The sequence below is a fragment of the Gobio gobio genome, assembly GCF_949357685.1.
Source record: "Gobio gobio genome assembly, chromosome: 17".
In the NCBI taxonomy this organism is placed as follows: domain Eukaryota; kingdom Metazoa; phylum Chordata; class Actinopteri; order Cypriniformes; family Gobionidae; genus Gobio; species Gobio gobio.
In genome coordinates this window covers 38,092,748-38,110,034 of record NC_137110.1, presented here as the reverse complement: position 1 = coordinate 38,110,034, position 17,287 = coordinate 38,092,748, and the positions used below count along the sequence as shown (strand labels likewise).

The 17,287-nt window shown below is 37.3% G+C and overlaps 2 protein-coding genes across 4 annotated transcripts in view; one reads left to right on the top strand and one right to left on the bottom strand.

Annotated features, from left to right (window-relative positions):
- Positions 1 to 12,161, top strand: part of wdsub1 (WD repeat, sterile alpha motif and U-box domain containing 1) — a 40,880-nt gene extending 28,719 nt beyond the window's left edge. For 2 of the 3 annotated variants that reach the window (XM_079840096.1, XM_079840093.1), the window contains exons 14-15: positions 11,484 to 11,711; positions 11,846 to 12,161. In XM_079840096.1, the coding sequence (XP_079696222.1) occupies positions 11,484 to 11,523 (40 nt within the window). In that variant the 3' untranslated portion in view covers positions 11,524 to 11,711; positions 11,846 to 12,161. The remainder of the gene's footprint in view (positions 1 to 11,483; positions 11,712 to 11,845) is intronic. The other variant, XM_079840094.1, reaches the window with a different exon arrangement.
- The window catches only part of tanc1a (tetratricopeptide repeat, ankyrin repeat and coiled-coil containing 1a), a gene marked incomplete at its 3' end in the record, with an annotated part of 110,424 nt that overhangs the window by 2,724 nt on the left and 90,413 nt on the right, over positions 1 to 17,287 (bottom strand). Inside the window, exons 14-25 of the mRNA XM_079840104.1 lie at positions 13,584 to 13,692; positions 13,366 to 13,488; positions 11,463 to 11,699; positions 10,438 to 10,602; positions 10,142 to 10,223; positions 9,147 to 9,280; positions 8,923 to 9,046; positions 7,435 to 7,610; positions 7,204 to 7,336; positions 4,644 to 4,735; positions 4,156 to 4,302; positions 3,007 to 3,107 (exon numbers count right to left, since the gene is read on the bottom strand). Coding sequence (XP_079696230.1) covers positions 3,007 to 3,107; positions 4,156 to 4,302; positions 4,644 to 4,735; positions 7,204 to 7,336; positions 7,435 to 7,610; positions 8,923 to 9,046; positions 9,147 to 9,280; positions 10,142 to 10,223; positions 10,438 to 10,602; positions 11,463 to 11,699; positions 13,366 to 13,488; positions 13,584 to 13,692 — 1,623 coding nt within the window. The remainder of the gene's footprint in view (positions 1 to 3,006; positions 3,108 to 4,155; positions 4,303 to 4,643; positions 4,736 to 7,203; positions 7,337 to 7,434; positions 7,611 to 8,922; positions 9,047 to 9,146; positions 9,281 to 10,141; positions 10,224 to 10,437; positions 10,603 to 11,462; positions 11,700 to 13,365; positions 13,489 to 13,583; positions 13,693 to 17,287) is intronic.

The window sequence follows — 17,287 nt, the reverse complement described above, 5'->3', positions numbered from 1 at the left end:
GAACAGATAATTTAAATACAAGCAGCAGCACAAATAAATACTATTGAGCAAAGATACTAATAAAATAAACTATGCTTTTCAGGTTTTTCAGGTACGTCTAACATTAGTTCTCAGGTACAGAAATTGATCAAATGTAAAATAACATTGCATAGTTGACTGTATAAATTAAAGATGAATCCTATTAAACTTACAAAAGCTATTCAATCAAGAGCAGTGAGTGATGTCCTTGTCTTTTGTTGTTTGACAATAAACAGACGCAGTAAAGACTACTGCCCCTTTAAGACCTAATGCTCGGATATGCGTCATCTTTCTCGACAGTATAAAGTTTACTTAAGGCATATACAGACTATGTCTGCTAGAATACTCATCAAGATGGACATGTTGACATACTTTTTGTGTGAGTTTGTCCGTTCAAGAGCAAGACTTGAAAGGGAACTCAATTTTTGCGCGCTGTGAGACGTGTGCGCGCTTTCAGATGAGTGTACAGAGACAAATTTTCTCACAGCGCGCGCGACTTCTCATTCGCGTCTTCTGCCACTACACCCGGGTGATGATGGCGAAAATGACTGGTCATATTTCGAACATCCGGCAGTACTCGCATGCATTGAACAAAGTTTACAAAGAAAGAATTATTTGAAAAATATATATATATATTTGAAGGACTTTTACACGGCACCCCTGCTCTCGTCAGATGGCACCCCGGTTGGGAAACACTGGTATAGCCTACATATGATAGTATTTTGACCAGCTGAGAACTCATGAAGAGCTTATCAAATGTATTATGGGGTCAAAACACCGGCAAGAAGCCTCGGTCACACACACACACACACACACACACACACACAAAAATGAAGATCAGCAGGGAGGAGGCACATCATCATGACTATGACAAGAAAAAACAGGTATGCTTGAGCATTCCGTCCTTTTTAGGGACTCATCTTCATGTTTTTAGTTTGTTTACATGTCTTTGGTCCGTGTGCATTCATATTTCATTCGAACCGCACCAGAGTTTGTTTGGAAGTGAACCGAGACCCATCTTTTCAGCGCACCAGGGTCCATTTTAATCGAACCAAACATTCCAAGTGTGAACACCCTTAATAACCTAAAGGTTACCAACCCCTGTACTATAATAAGCACAAAAATAATTTAAATCACAGAAATATTGGGTGAAATTATATTTTTGATATTCTCTTTTTTTTTTTAAATGAAAAACAAAATCCTTTAGCTTGGGCTAAGATTTGATGCCTTGATTCTGATTTTTTGATGTCGTGACTTTCAAGTTGGCTTATGATTAATATGGGTAGCATAATTAGAAGGTAGTAGGGATGCAACAATACAGTTAGTCCACGGTTCAATACATACCTCGGTTTTTAACCACGGTTTTCGGTTCGGTTCTGATGGCTTGTCACATCAGTTTTTTGCTATTCTATTCTTAAGCGACAGGAACCGCAAGAGGTTAAGGAGAAAAAAGACTATTTTTTAATTGCAATACTCTTTCTTTATTTTACTTAAAATAATTGAAAAACCTTACTTAAACTTAAAACTTTACTTAAAAAACCCTTGTACACATTCCTAGTGTATTGTATAATATAAAATAAATATATATATATATATAAAGATTTACACAGGCAGCTCAGAGCTGTACAGCAGCATTTAAGTATGAAATTGAATGAATAAATGTAAAAATAAAACACTACATAGACTTCACTATAAAATATACACTGATTCTTATTAAAGCTACTGTATTAAAGTTTTTCAGTCAAGAGCAGTGAGTGATTTTCTCTTTGTCTTTTGTTGTTGTATTAACATTAAATGGATAGTTCACTCAAAAATGAGAAATGAATACAGGTTTGGAACAATATTAGAGTGAGTAAATAATGACAATTTTAGAGGTGAACTGTCCCTTTAAGGACAGCGTGTTCACTAGGCTGCGCTGCTTTCAATTTAAGACCTACGTGCATCTAATATACAGACCATGATACAGACACACGCCGATTTTACTTTCACTTTAGACATAACCGACTGTGTTTATATTAACCTTGTGTGTATTTGACAGTATTAGCACAGTAAGACTACTTCGTCCAGTAATCACGTGTTTGACATGTGTTTAGTGCGCGCGCTCGGAGAAGCGCATGTTAAAACAGTGCATATGCACGCGAATGAGCCGGCAAGGCTTTAAAACGCATGCAAATAATGAACTTTCGTGATTGTGAATAACTACAGTGTTCTGTGAGTATAACTCCACCACTAACGTGTGATGTGAATGTATGTCACGTTGTTCAGTAAATTGGGATGGAGGCAAATGATAGAATTTGTAGAAAAATACTTAATTAAATGCAAAACCGAAAAACCGCAATTCAAAGGCGCGTATTGAACCGTGAAGGCCGTACCGAACGGTTCAATATTATATTGAGAATTGTGGCATCCCTAGAAGGTAGCATACTTTTTTTTGTTTAAATATTCTATTTTTATAACGTACATGTTGACTATAGTACACTGACTAAATATGCATCAGGCTAATTAAAGTTACACTAACCTGCAAAATGGATTTTTTTTTTAATTGCTGAAAAAGTACACAACACATTAGTAGTTCATGACTCCAAGTTTGATTCAAGTTTAAATAGTAACGTCTCTGTTACGTATGTAACCCTCGGAATGTAACCCTTACGTTGCGTCGATGACCGATGTAATGGGATCTCGCCTGAGAGCCCATTTCCTCAGTCATCAACGTCACGTCGAACGTGACTGAATGAAAGGGAACCAGAGATGACTAATAGTTCAGACAACTCTATAAAGTCCATGAAGTGACTCGCACCAGTGACTCCTGTATTGCATTTCATCCAATTTGCGAAGTGGTTGAACTGATTCATTAATAAGAACTGTAAAATTTGAGAGTTTTGTTGCGTTATATGTTCGGGTTTGCGTGCAGACAGCAAGGACAACGGAAGTGTTTCACTCTTATCAGAATCAATTCACATGTTCCAAACCAGCATGAAGGCTCTTTACCTGCTGCTCCTTTTGGCTCTGGCACGTGCATAAAATGCCTCATAGGATTTTGGTTTGAGCTCGAGAGCTTTGGTGGCAAACTCCTCAGCCATGCCAAAATCCTGTCAAGAACAAATGTGAAAGGAATAATGAGCGTGACAAGAAAAAGGGACGGGAAAAAATGAGGACCGATCAAGTTTTCAGCAAGTTTAACTCTTTGTCTTAACTAGACCCATGAGGGTGATTACTGCGCTCATGGCAGCACTGTTGCATCCTGGTATTTATGCGTGCATACCAAGGGGCTGGATTTACTTTCACATTCTACCTCAGTCCCTCATTCTGCTCTCATGCATGAATCTGTAATCAGGAGAAATCTCTCGTTGAAATTCCGTCCTTGAGTCTGAGGTCAGAGATTCAGTGAGGAGCCATAACTGTCAGCACTAATGATGCACTTTAAATGTTTAATGGTGGAAGATCCTATTAAAATAACCATTAGAACCTGTGTAATTAGGAAACACGTAGCAGGACACATAGCGACTCTCTCTCTATCTCTCTCTTACACTCACATAATCTGCCTCCTAATTGCACTCAAAACACTTCTATGAACAGCCTGTGAGGCTCTTCTCCTCAACCTAGACAAACCATCACAATTATACAGGAGAAGATGAGCGTGTATGTGATCTATATAAAATGCCTATAGCCATTTAATATACTTGATTCTGTTTAAGACACAGAGATATATGTGACCCTGGACCACAAAACCAGTCATAAGGGTCATTTTTTGTATGGTTTGTTAGGATAGGACAATATTTGGCCGAGATAAAACAATTTGAAAATCTGGAATCCGAGGGTGCAAAAAAATCTAAATATTGAGAAAATCGCCTTTAAAGTTGTCCAAATGAAGTCCTTAGCAATGCATATTACTAATAATATATATATTTTTAATATATTTATGGTAGGATATTTACAAAATATCTTCATGGAACACTATCTTTATTTAATATCCTAATGATTTTTGGCATTAAAAAAATAAATAAAAAATTAATAGATAATTTTGACCCATACTCTGGACAAGTATAATTTCCACAAATATACCCCTGCAACTTATGACTGCTTTTGTGGTCCAGGGTCACATATTGACATCCAACATTTGTAACTCATGTGACATACGTTGGTTTTGCGGCGGCAGCGGGACAGGTTGAGATAGAGGGAAACCCGGAGCTCCCTGAATGCCTTCAGGTCTTCCCCGAAACCTTCCCTCGGAAACTTCCTCAGTGCATACTGATACCTCTGAGCAGCTTCCTTCATTTTCCCTTTCTGAGAAGAAAAGGAGAAAGAATACATGGAGGAAAGGGAAAAGAAACGAGTATGAGAGAGTTTCAGAAGACCTTCATGAAAATTTAGCAGGGTTTCCATAAATCCAAAAAAAAAAAAACCTATTTCCATTGAAGTTTTGCAAAATATTTATTTTTTTAATTGCCTGAAAAACCACCTTATGTCAGTGTAAAAACTTTTTTGGGAGTATATGGGATATATGGGAGTTTTTGCAAAATTTCCGCAATTTGAAGGGTAATGGAAATGCGGCTATTGTTTAAATGTAATATTTGTTGTAGGAACATATTAACTAAAGGTAAAGCTAGTTGTTGGCAGTGACAGACCTTATAAAGCAGGTTTCCCTCCTCCATGAGTCTCTGCAGAAGTATGATGAGGATGTCCGGTTTGGAGGTGGCCATGGCCCAGGCAGCGTTACCTTCAAGAGGGAAACAGACGTCAGTCCTGACAGTCAATAACACATAGACTGATTCAGAGTATGGCTTTCCTAGTGCTTGTACCTGATCGCTCATAAGGAGATGTTCTGTAGCCTTTAGTAGTGATAGTGACAGCAGTACAGAAAGAAAGAAACAAAAGAGAAAGCATAAAGAATAAATGCAAGGGAAAAACTCAAGAAGAATAGATGTGTGCTGAAATTGGGAAGGAATACACACTACCATTTCAAAAGTTTGGGGTCGGTACGATTTTTAACATGTTTTTGAAAGTCTATGCTTTTCAAGGCTGTATTTATTTGATCAAAAATACAATAAAAAGAGTTTTATTGTGAAATATCTTATCAATTTAAAATAACTTTTCTATTTTTAAATATTTTAAAATGTAATTTATTTCTGTTAGGCACAGCTGAATTTTCAGCAGCCATTACTTCACAGCAATTACTCTTAAAGGGTTAGTTCACCCAAAAATGAAAATTCTGTCATTAATTACTCACCCTTCGACACCCGTCAGACCTCCGTTCATATTCGGAACACAAATGAAGATATTTTAGTTGAAAGCTGATGGCTGAGAAAGGCTTCAGATAGGCCTCCATTGGCATTCAGTACATTTACACTCCCAAGACCCATAAAAGGCACTTAAAACGTCGTTACAAAGTCCATCTCACCACAGTGGCTCTACAATAATTTTACGATGCGACGACAATAGTTTTTGTGCGCAAAAAAAAATCAAAATAACACCTTTATCCAACTTGTTCTTGTCTTCCGTGTGTGCCTTAACGACGCATGCGCGAGAATATGACGTAACGCCAGGGTTCGGGAATCCATGAAATGCACACTTTAGCCCGATTTTGAGAACTACGCCGAGACCTAAAGCACGATCAATGTAGAATCCAACAGCTTAGATACGCGCGTCTTCCTCTGCTTGTAAACAAATCGCTTCTGGGTCATGTGTCCGAACGGCGGATCTGCGTCATATTCTCGCGCATGCGTCGTGGAGGCACACACGAACGGCGGTCTCACGGGTGTCGAACGACATGAGGGCGAGTAATTAATGACAGAATTTTCATTTTTGGGTGAACTAACCCTTTAAGGGTAAGCAATTCCACTCTTTTGGTGGAAACCATGATACCTTTTTTCAGGATGCTTTGATAAATAGAAAGTTCAAAAGCTTTTGATCAATTTGATGGGTCCTTGCTAAATAAAAGTATTAATTTCTTTTAAAAAAAATCGTACAGACTCCAAACCTTTTAACAGTAGTGTATATACTGAAAAAATGCAAGTTAAGCAATAAGGTTTGAAAACTATATTCAAAACTATATTCACAATAATAGCTTAGCCTCGAGTGCCTTTTATAAAACAATTACTACATAATACGAATAAAAAATACACTAAATCATTATATTTATAATGTCCATTAGAATATGTAATTCCTATAATGTAATCTGCAGCTAATAGAGAAACTAGGCAAACTTGTGACTATATCGTGTATTTTAGAACAGCTGGAATGGTATCAACCAATCAGCATCCTGGACTCGTGTTTTATAATGCTGAAATAAGTGTTCAAACTGCAGAATTGCTACTTCAAGCTAACTTTAAGAGAACTACAGTAACTAAAGGATGAAGCTATTCATTGGCAGACTTTCTAAACCAGCAAACCTCTTGTGATGGTTTGGATGCGAGTATAACAGCTAAAAAAATGAAAACTAGATGGAAACTTTTTGCTTGTCTTGCAGTATTACTTGTATACCAAGGGGAAATGAGCAGGCAAAAAATTGCTAACCTCTATATTGCTCCCTTCTAGTGGCTAACTGGCAATCTCAGCTAATTCTAATTTAAAACATGGGTTATTTTTCAGTGGTTATGGAGCTTGCTCACAAAAGCGGGAGATTTTTCTTTCCTTCAATCCACACAGAAGCTTTTCTGAACCACGTCTAGTGTGTAGACAAGACAAATCACACCACAACGTCATTAAAATGCGTCTGGCAAAGTCATTGCCATCCTCAAACTCAGACTGGTAGAGACAGTCGCCGTTTCAGATGTAATTAGACGTTTTTAAACTGGAGGGGGAATTTGTTCTCCTAAGGTTTGCACTCTGTGACTTTGGGTATAAAGCTGAGTGGACTTCGCTATAAAAGTCTTTGCCCTGACGCGGAACGTGAATGACAGTCCCATACATCATCAGCGTCCTACTTAACTGTGGGCTAACAGTCCTGCACGGCTCTGCTGTGAATATGGCCTGGTTTCAATTGCATTTAGGACTCGGCAAAGGAACGCTGTGCTTTTACTCTCCGAGAAAAGGGGAGAACAAATGGAACTCACCACATTCTAGATTTAGAATGGACAAAACCCTCTTGAGAACCTGACTGTGGCGATCTAGATTCTAGAGGACGGCACTTGAACCCAGGAGAGATATAAAAGAATATGTGTCATGATGTTCTGAGGTGAGACTCACCCAGTTTAGCCCCTTTCTTCAGCAGAGTGACCACGACCGAGGTGTTTCTGCTACCGATGGCCCGGTCCAGAGGTCTCATGCCACTGTAGTCCATGTGTTCGATCGCCGCTCCGCACTCGACCAGGTAATGCACCTGAATACAGATCGCTCAGATATGGACACGGCGTAATACTGAGACACAAGTGTCCGAGTGTGTTTATGTCTGCAAAAAGAGAGATTATCTCAGCTTACTATGTCTGCGTCTCCGTAGAAAGCAGCAAGGTCCAGCGGGGTGCGCCCGTGCTTATCCGTGTGGTCAATCTGAGCTCCCCTCTCCACTAGAAACTCCACCACTTTCTTCTGCCCTTTCAAACATGCCCACCCGAGTGGGGTCAGACCTTCTTTATCCACTGCTGTCATACATGCACCTACAATATAAACACAATCATTATAGACTTTTATTTGACAGAATGATGCCAGTCGTCACAGAAATTTTACTGCAGTGGTATATTATCCCTGTAAATATTTTCTTTTTTTGTTGAGTACAAAAAAACTAAGGAATTTATAGACAAACAAATTACTTTGGTGCATAAGCACAAAAACGCATCAAATTTCAACAAGGAGAGGAGCTCACATAATCATAGAAAATGTATTGTACAAAAAAGAAACCATAGCAGACTACTTACATAAAATGCATATGGAAAGAATCAGTTGTCACTCTATATCTCCCAATAATGTCTTAAGATGAATTTAATATCTTTGTTTTTATGATCAAAGCTCCATAGTTTTTATTGTGGGTTGGGGGTGGGTTGGGGGTTGGTTTGGGGGGCAGGGGGGTTAGGCAAAATACTGCCTGGCAAAAAAGAAATCGCTGTTTGGATTTAAAATAGGCAAATACTTAAGAGTCAGTGATTGGATGTTGTGATGTTTTTTCCCTCAAGAGGTGCATCAATTTTTGGTCAAGATCAATGCACGAGTCAAGTGTTCTGTAAAGTCTACTCCAGCACTTCCCAAAGACTTGCAATATATTTAAGGTTTGGACTCAGAGGTGCCAATTCATGTGTGAAAATGATTCTTCAGGCTCCCACCAAACCATTCGTTCACAATTTGAGCCTGATGAATCTTGACATTGTCATCCTGGAATATGGCCATAATGTGTCTTCCTACATGGTTGTTTAAGAAATATAAGCTACACTATACAGAAATATAATAAATCACTGTAATAATGATCCAATCATAGACTCTTAAAGGGTTAACCCTTTAAGCATTTGCCTATTTAAATCCAAACAGGCAGTGTATAATGCAATGCAATACAATGATGATTGAGAGATCTGTTGTAACATATTTAATACTCATATTTTAACATCAAGTATAATCAAGTAAACCCAAGTTATTCAGTCCAGTAAGTGTTCATCTTGAAATATTACTAACAATATAGATGTTATTTTGACTTTAAATCAGTAAAGATTTCACACGAAAAAGACACAACTGGTGGGCACTTTTACAATTATACCAAAAGGTGTTTTACTTGCTAAAAAAAAAGTATAAACTGTCAATCAGGCAACAAAAGGCATGTAGAAGATTGGGTACAACAGGTTTTTCAGCAAAGTTTTGATCATGTTGATCATTTAGAGGCCATTGAAATGTGATACAGAAGGCTATAGGGTTATAGTAGTAGGTTACTATAGTTGGTTATAGTAGTTATAGTAGATTAAGGAGCCCTGAGTCACTATCACTGACCGTGTGAAAGCAGGAAGTCCACGGTCTCCAGGTGTCCCTCACTTGCAGCCACCATCAGTAGAGAGCGACTATGTTTATCACTGCAATTCACGTCTGCGCCACGCTGCAGAAACAACTCTGCTATCTGGAAGAGAGAGAGAGAGAGAGAGAAAAAAAAAGATCAATGATATTGATAATGATCAATGTAAAAAAAATAATAATTTCGTTGTAATAAAGGGTCTTACCTGTGTGTGTCCATGTCGCACTGCATTAAAGATGGGTGCCACCCCTCTGCGGTTAGACTGTGTTACACTGGCAGCTTGATCCAGCAGGAACACACACCCCTCTAGTTTGCCCCGGCCAGCAGCAGCGGTTAGAGCTGAAGAAGATATGCATGCTCATAATGATGATCTATGCAGTACAGCAGACTGCCATCCTGGGAAACTATTGCTGCATCCGAATATCCCTACTTCCCTACTATACAATATGCGAAAAACAGTCCAAAAGTGTAGTATGTTCAAATTTATGACTTCAAATGATTTAAATGACAAACTACTTTCTCCAATATGCATTCGATACTATGCATGATGTTATGCAGACCATTTTTTGGATCAATGAGTTACATTTACATTTATGCATTGGTAGACACTTTTATCCAAAGCGACTTACATTGCATTAAAAGTATACATGTTATCAGTTCATACATTCCTTGGTAATAGAAACCATGACCATGGCGTTGCGACTTCATACTATATAGAACTTACTTTTTTAGCAGTTGCGTAGTAAGTTTCAAACAAAATGTAGTACATATTAGACAGTATGTGATTTCAGACTATAGCTATGCATTTTTAAATATTTTAATACTCCCATTTAATGACAAGGCTTACATGTAAATTATATATAGCACCATGTCTTATACTGTATATACTGAATCAACATTGAATCAAATGCTAAATGTATTTTTCTATACATCCTAATCATTTGTTAACAACATGCATTTACTTCAGAGAGCTCATTGTTCTGTCTTAAATGAATACATTGTTTATTAATACATATAGCTAACGGTTATTTGTGTACATTACTGAAATCCATAACTTGGACAGTACCTGAAAAGCTATACAAATAAATGTGAATTTAATTATATGTAATGTTTTACACACTGACATTAATTCAAAACATTGTACTTTACAGTAAAGATAAGATGACTAAAAATGCAGTGTAATGTGGTGTATTTACAAACCTGTTTCACCCCACAAAGTATCATGACCATCAATCTGCACTGAAAAATCGTCACTGTTCAATGCAAGCATTCTTTTTACCACCTGTAAAACATATCAATAAGATAATGATGATTCAAGATTGTGTGTATTAAATATTAGGGATTTGAGTGTCTGGGGGGGTTGGCCACTCTTAATTCTAAATTACTTTTTATAAAAGTATAGTATAGTATTTGTCTATTTTGATAACTAAATGTGAGAATGTGTGTTTAGTAACTGTTTGTTGTGTGTATCCTGTATCCCAATGTGTATTTAATACCTGTGTGTGTCCCATGCTGGAGGCAGCAATCAGTGCCTGCTGCAGTGCCTTGTTCTTCAGGTCTGAACTCCACTCCTGCTCCAGAATATACTGCACAATCTCAGCATGACCCCGCAGAGCAGCGTGAACCAGTGCACACTGACCGCTCTTATCAGCATGATCCACCTAACACATATAACACACATGTATAGTTACTTACAAAACTACACTGAAAAAAAAAAAGAAAACATTATCAAGGGGATACTGATCAATATTCATCAAATAATATATTATATGCATTTCTTAATTAGTTCCAGCTTTTTGAGCAGTCATTTTCACTTTGGTCATACTGTATCATTATTGACAATTGCTGAAGGAACTCAGTTCAACTGAGAAGGAACACCATGTACACTATAGAGTACACTGTGTGCAAAAATATGTTTATATAACCAAAAAATAACTGCAGTCTCTTTTTCTGTTGTTTTCAGTTTGATTGACATGTACATGCACACTTATAAAGTATTTAAAGTTAATGAGGACCGCAACATTTATTCCCCGTCTTACTGTTAGAATGTCTAATAATAAGAATATAACAATAAAATGTAATCTATTTTCATAGAAATAAATTCATTACTACTTTAAAGTGGCATTACTAAAGTCCATCTGCTCGCTGTTCCAGTGAAATCCCAAAATAAAATTCAACCAAATGAGCACCCCATTTCTGATATTCATCCACTGATATGCAGTAGCCATCTTGCTTGCTTTATTAAGATGATTCATTATTTTATTCAGTTTATTTGTTTTATATGATATATGTGTATATAGTACTATGACAAATTAGGTAATTGTGCTTTTTTGGGGTGGAATGGGTAATAATATCTTGGCTAGGGCACTAAAAACGCCACATTTTTATGGTATCTCCACCTCCCAATGAAACCCCTGAATATCTTTTAATGAAATACAGGGTTAGAGTTGAAATCTGGAGAAGTGTTTGAATCATTTATAGCCAGTTTGTTTATTAAAAGGGACTAAGTATATCAACTTACTTTTGCCCCTTTTTTGCACAGTAAGGTGACCAGTGGCAGATGTCCAGCAGCTGAGGCATAACATAGGGAGGTCATGCCGTTCTCCGACTGTCCATCCACTGGCGCCCCACACTCCAGGAGCAAAGCAGCCATCTCCAGGTGGCCCAGGTGAGACTGCACACACAGCACTGGTGCGCTGTTCAAAACCTCAGTACGGTGACACACACTCGCCCCTCCCAGGATCAGCAACCGGGACACCTGGGAATGCAGGTAAGACTAGTTTTAACGCAAGAAATCAAGTAACCGTTTCAATCATTACCTGTCTGAGGACCTCACTGAATGGTCACTTAAAATTCAGTAATATTACTGATGAATAATGACACTATTGTCTTTGTGTTTCTCAGAATTTGCAATCTCTATTTTGGATTTCTCAACCACGATTTCAGTATTCAGACCTCAGTTTATAATTCACGGCTTCAATCTACAACCTACATCCTCAAACTACAATCTACAATACATCTTCAATATCCATCATCCATCCTTCCATTCTCCGGGGGGTTGCTGGAGCCTTAACCTCAATATACTGTATTAATTTACATCTTCAATCTATAGCCTCAATCTACATCAGTCAACAGCTTTAATTTAAAACAAAATGTATAGCTTCAATCCACAACCTGTATCTATAATCTACAGATGCAAGCAAATAAACAGCTTCAACCTAGTATGCCTTTATCTATATCTTCAATCTATAATCTACAGACTCAATCTATGTGTGCAATCTATAGCCTAAGTGCAAAACTTCAATATACTGCATATATCTACAATCTAAAGATAGGTTGAATTTATAGCCTCAATCTACAATTTAATGTTTAATCTACACCCTTAATATATAATTTATAGCTTCAATTTACAATCTACTGTGTCAATCTACAAGTGCAATATAAAGACTAGAATGTATTGCTTCAATACACAACCTATATTTACAATCAACAGATGCAAGCAAATAGCTTCCCTCTACGTATGCCTTAATATTAGATATAGATTATTAAAACATACTAGATTGAAGTTGATTATTTGCTTGCAACTGTAGATTGCATATAGGCTGTGGATTAAAGCTATACATTTTATTCTCAATCCCTCCACAGTTTCCTGTCCAGCTTTCAAATATTCGTGTTAATTTAAAACCAAACCACAAAACTCTGAAAAAGAGCTATATATTTGATCTGTTTAAACATGCTAATTGCTTATTTCACATTCATTTAACAGTGGAAGGCATGAAGTCATACTCACTAATCATTGAATGAATGAATGCAACCTGGCTCCATTACTCTTTTTTTATATGTATGTGGATATGGACAGTGTGGTAATGGAGGCTTGATTAAGATGCTGGATGAAGCGGGAACACATTAAAAGCAAAGGAAGCAGAATTGCATTTATTTATACAAACACAGCAGGATATAATGAGCAGCTCTCCAGCCAAATGGCTGTCAAGGACGCTGGCATGCACACATGGACTCAGAGTGACGCTCGTTTCATTAAAACTCCGTAGGAGAGAAAATTACAGGGACAGCAGAGTCTAGACTGCAATTAACATATAATAGATTTAATAAATAAATGTAGTCATTACGTAAGGCGTTTTTCAGTAAGCCTCAGCACTAATTACTATGTTCTACGTGACTTATGAAATCTTGTTCGTTGTGGATGACTCAGAGCTCTGTAAGGCTATAGCTCTTCTTGTGTGGTTGAATGCGTCAGCCGCGACAATTGTTAGAGCCTTGTTCTAAAATTCAGGAGCGCAAAGCAGTTATTTTTATTTTTTACTCAAGATTGATGTAGCTTTTTATAAGTGATGGTCTCAATTGGCACACTGAGGACATGAATGCTTTTGTTTATTATGCGTCTTTGTGTATGCATATCCTCAAACCTTGACGTTGGGTGTGTACAGGTTTCTGAGGGAGGAAAGAGCTGCAGAGAGGCTGTCTGTACTGTAGCTGATCCACAAGGGCTGCAGAACACTTGACGAAACCCCTGTTCTCTTACTGTGACCCTGGGGATAGAGATGGAGATGCAGGAAGAGTTCAAATGGAGATCCCATCACTCAAACAAACACAGATAATGATTTCGAGTATCTGCGTTTCCTACCTTGAATATGTGGGCTTTAAGAATGTGGTGGCCCAGCTCCATGGTTTGTTGGCGATTGAGTTTTCCCTCTTGACGTGAAAGCATGAAGGCCATCAGAGCGTGGCCACTTCTGTTTACAGACACCAAGAACAGTTAATCAGAAATCATAATAAACACCATCATCCTGATTCATCATATAAGTGATTCACATTAACTCTAAATCTAAACCATGTCTTGAACATTGGGAGGGATCCATACTGGGGGTTGCATATATACACACACATATACTGTATGTAGCTGTAAAAGGCAGTGCTTCAAGATGTAGTGCGGTATATATTATATATATATACAGGGAGTGCAGAATTATTAGGCACGTTGATTTTCTGATCATATTTTTTTTCCAGGCACATTTGACCAATTCCAAACCACAGTAATCCTAATAACTACTATTGATTTAGTATTTAATAATGTATAAGTGATATATAATTGTTCATGAAGGCTGGAAATGAAAATCACCTTATATTCAGGTGTGCAGAATTATTAGGCATGTTTTCTTTTACAGATAAATTGAGCCAAAAAAGAGATTTGACTCAGACTGAAAAGTCAAAAAGTATTAAATGCCCATGAGAAGGATGCAATACTAATGCAATACTAGACATTTCAGTTAAGGCATGACCATTGGACAGTGAAATGCTCGTTGGGTCAGCAGGATCTGACAAAAACAGGTGGTGAAGAAAAGACACCTGTTAACTGCAAAAGAATTAAGAATTAAGGTGAAGAATTAAGGGTGAAACCATCAGGAACCCTTTAGTCTCCAGCGCCACCATTTTCCAAAGCTGCAACCTACCTGGAGTCTCCAGAAGTGCAAGGTGTCAGGATCTCAGAGACTTCAGTTAGGTAAAGAATCCTAAAAAATGACCCCAACTAGATAAGAATCACAAGCTGAAGTGTTTTGGGAGTTCATTTTAGTCCATCCTGAAGTCCGTTTTGCAGAGATGGACTAAAAATGAACTCCCAAAACGTACTGCCAGATTCTGGAAGATGAATTCTTCAAACAGTGGTACTAGAGGATGTGGTGCTGGTCCTTCAAGAGTCACTCTCAACCTATCTGTCCATAAAGCCTATAAAAAAAACCTTCTTCATGTATTTTACAACACTTCAGCTTGTAATTCTTATCTAGTGGGGGTCATTTTTTAGGATTCTTTACCTAACTGAAGTCTATATATATATATATATATACACACATATATTATATATATATATATACATATTACACACACACACACACACACACACACACACACACACACACACACACACACACACACACACACACACACACACACACACACACACACACACACACACACACACACACACACACACACACACACACACACACACACACACACACACACACACACACACACACACACACACACACACACACACACACACACACACACACACACACACACACACACACACACACACACACACACACACACACACACACACACACACACACACACACACACACACACACACACACACAGGAAATAGATAAATAGATAATTATTTTTAAATATATGAGAATAATATTTTTCTTTTAAAATTTTCTCAAAATATCCCTTATTTATATAATAATATAATATAACTTAATATTCAACAGTATTATTGATCTGACTGTACTGAGGCTGTTGTATGAGAACTGAACTGAGCTGGACAATGACATTAATTTTGCAGAATTGCTTTATAGATGAAATTAACTAATTTAATAATTGATGATCTTTACAACGCAACTAAATCAACACTGAACTCAACAACAGCCAAAATGCAGCATCTGTCCAGTTATCACTGTAAAGCTGCTCTGAAACCTAAAATTGTGCAGAAGAGCCCGTATTTGTATCTGTTTATGTAACAAATTATTTGTATCTGTATTCGGATAAACTAGAAGTGGGCGAAGCTTTAGCCCAAAAATTCTTAAAAATTACTTGTGAAGACTGTCACGTCTTTGAAGGGAACAGATAGGCCTATACATTTAACCATAGTTATCATTTAACAAATATGCCTTGTATAACAAAATAAAAAAAATTGTATAATAGTTATAACATTTAATTTATTATTTAACAATAATTAAAATTTTTATAAATCTTCTAATTGTCTGAGCCTAGCTGTATAGGCAGTGCTTCAAGATGTAGTGCGGTTGTGCTGATACTAGGGCTGTACGATTAATCGAAAAATAACCGAAACCGACATTCAGAACCTCTAACCAACGTATTTTTGCCATGCCGGTTATTTCGGTTTTCACGTGACTCCGCCCCGTCAGTCACATCAAGTGCAGTTTGAAGGCACACAGAGATGCAGGAGCGGTTATCTGTGTTTATAGATGCCCAGAATCACTATAGTAACTGCACGTTTTACACAGTTTATACAGGTCAGTTAATTGCTGTTCCTATAGCCTACGCGCTGACACACACCCACACACACGGCGCGCGCAAGCCCCGAAGCCACTTTCACTTTCGTGCTCATAAAGTTTGTCAAGTAAATGCGTTTAAAGGCTTGCCAGTTTCAACATTTAAAGCGATTGTGAACTATTCAAAAACAACAATACGGAAAACTTCTCCGTTCAGTGCAGCTTTTTTCAGTGACACAGAGCCGAGCTGTGTCGCGTCTCTGAAAACGCGCGCGCCCTGAAGGCAGACCTCTATCACCTGCGTTCTCACAAAGCTTGTCATTTGTTTGTGGTTTAAGCCCTGCCAGTTTGAACATTAAAGCGAGTTTCGACCATCAGATGTGTATTATGTTGAACTAATGCCTGATATATTTTGACAAACGAACACTCAGACAGAAGCTGTGACTAAAGTAAAGTCACTAAAGTAGCTTAGAAACTCAACCGTTATAGGCATACATATTAATACCTTTGAAGTAATTACAAACCATAGCTTCATAATGAATAGAGACAGTAAGAGTAATTCACACACACTATCACTCTCGCATGCATTCAAATAAATGTAATGTAGGCCTACAGTGTTAATTTATCTGTATCTGATGTACAACAAACTGAAATCTGCTCCATAGACAATAACTGCTGAAAGTTTCCTTCAAGTATTTTAAAATCACAATGCACTTTTTCATTAGAAAAAAAAAATCCACCTTTTATAGTAGAAAATATTTACAGTACAAACCTTTTCAGTGAACTTACTCAAAAACCTTATGAGGGCAAAAAAAAAAAAAAAGCAAAATATTCGTTCATTAATCGTAATCGAGGTCAAATGTTCAATTAATCAAGGTTTTTATTTTTGGTCAAATCGTTACAGCCCTAGCTGATACATATTTCAATATCTTCTAATTACCTTCTAACAATACTAAATATTAAATAAAGGGGGAAACATTTTTTAATTTTTTGATTATGTCAGGACAATCATCCACAGCCTCAAATAAGATGAAGTGGTTGAAAATTGCTAAAACAACTTTTATTCCGCATACAAATGCAAATATGAACAAATTATTAAGAATAGGCCTACATAGGCTAAATGGTTGCCATCTCTGAGAGCGAGTGAGACATATCAAACAAGGTTTAAAACATTTAAATACACATATCAAGTTGTAGAAAATGTGTATGATTAAGTATCTTAGTTGATTATTACTCTTGACACGGAGCTGGTTTGGTTTCTGAGAGACATGCAGAGATGGCAACGCATTTATTTGATTTACAATCGTGT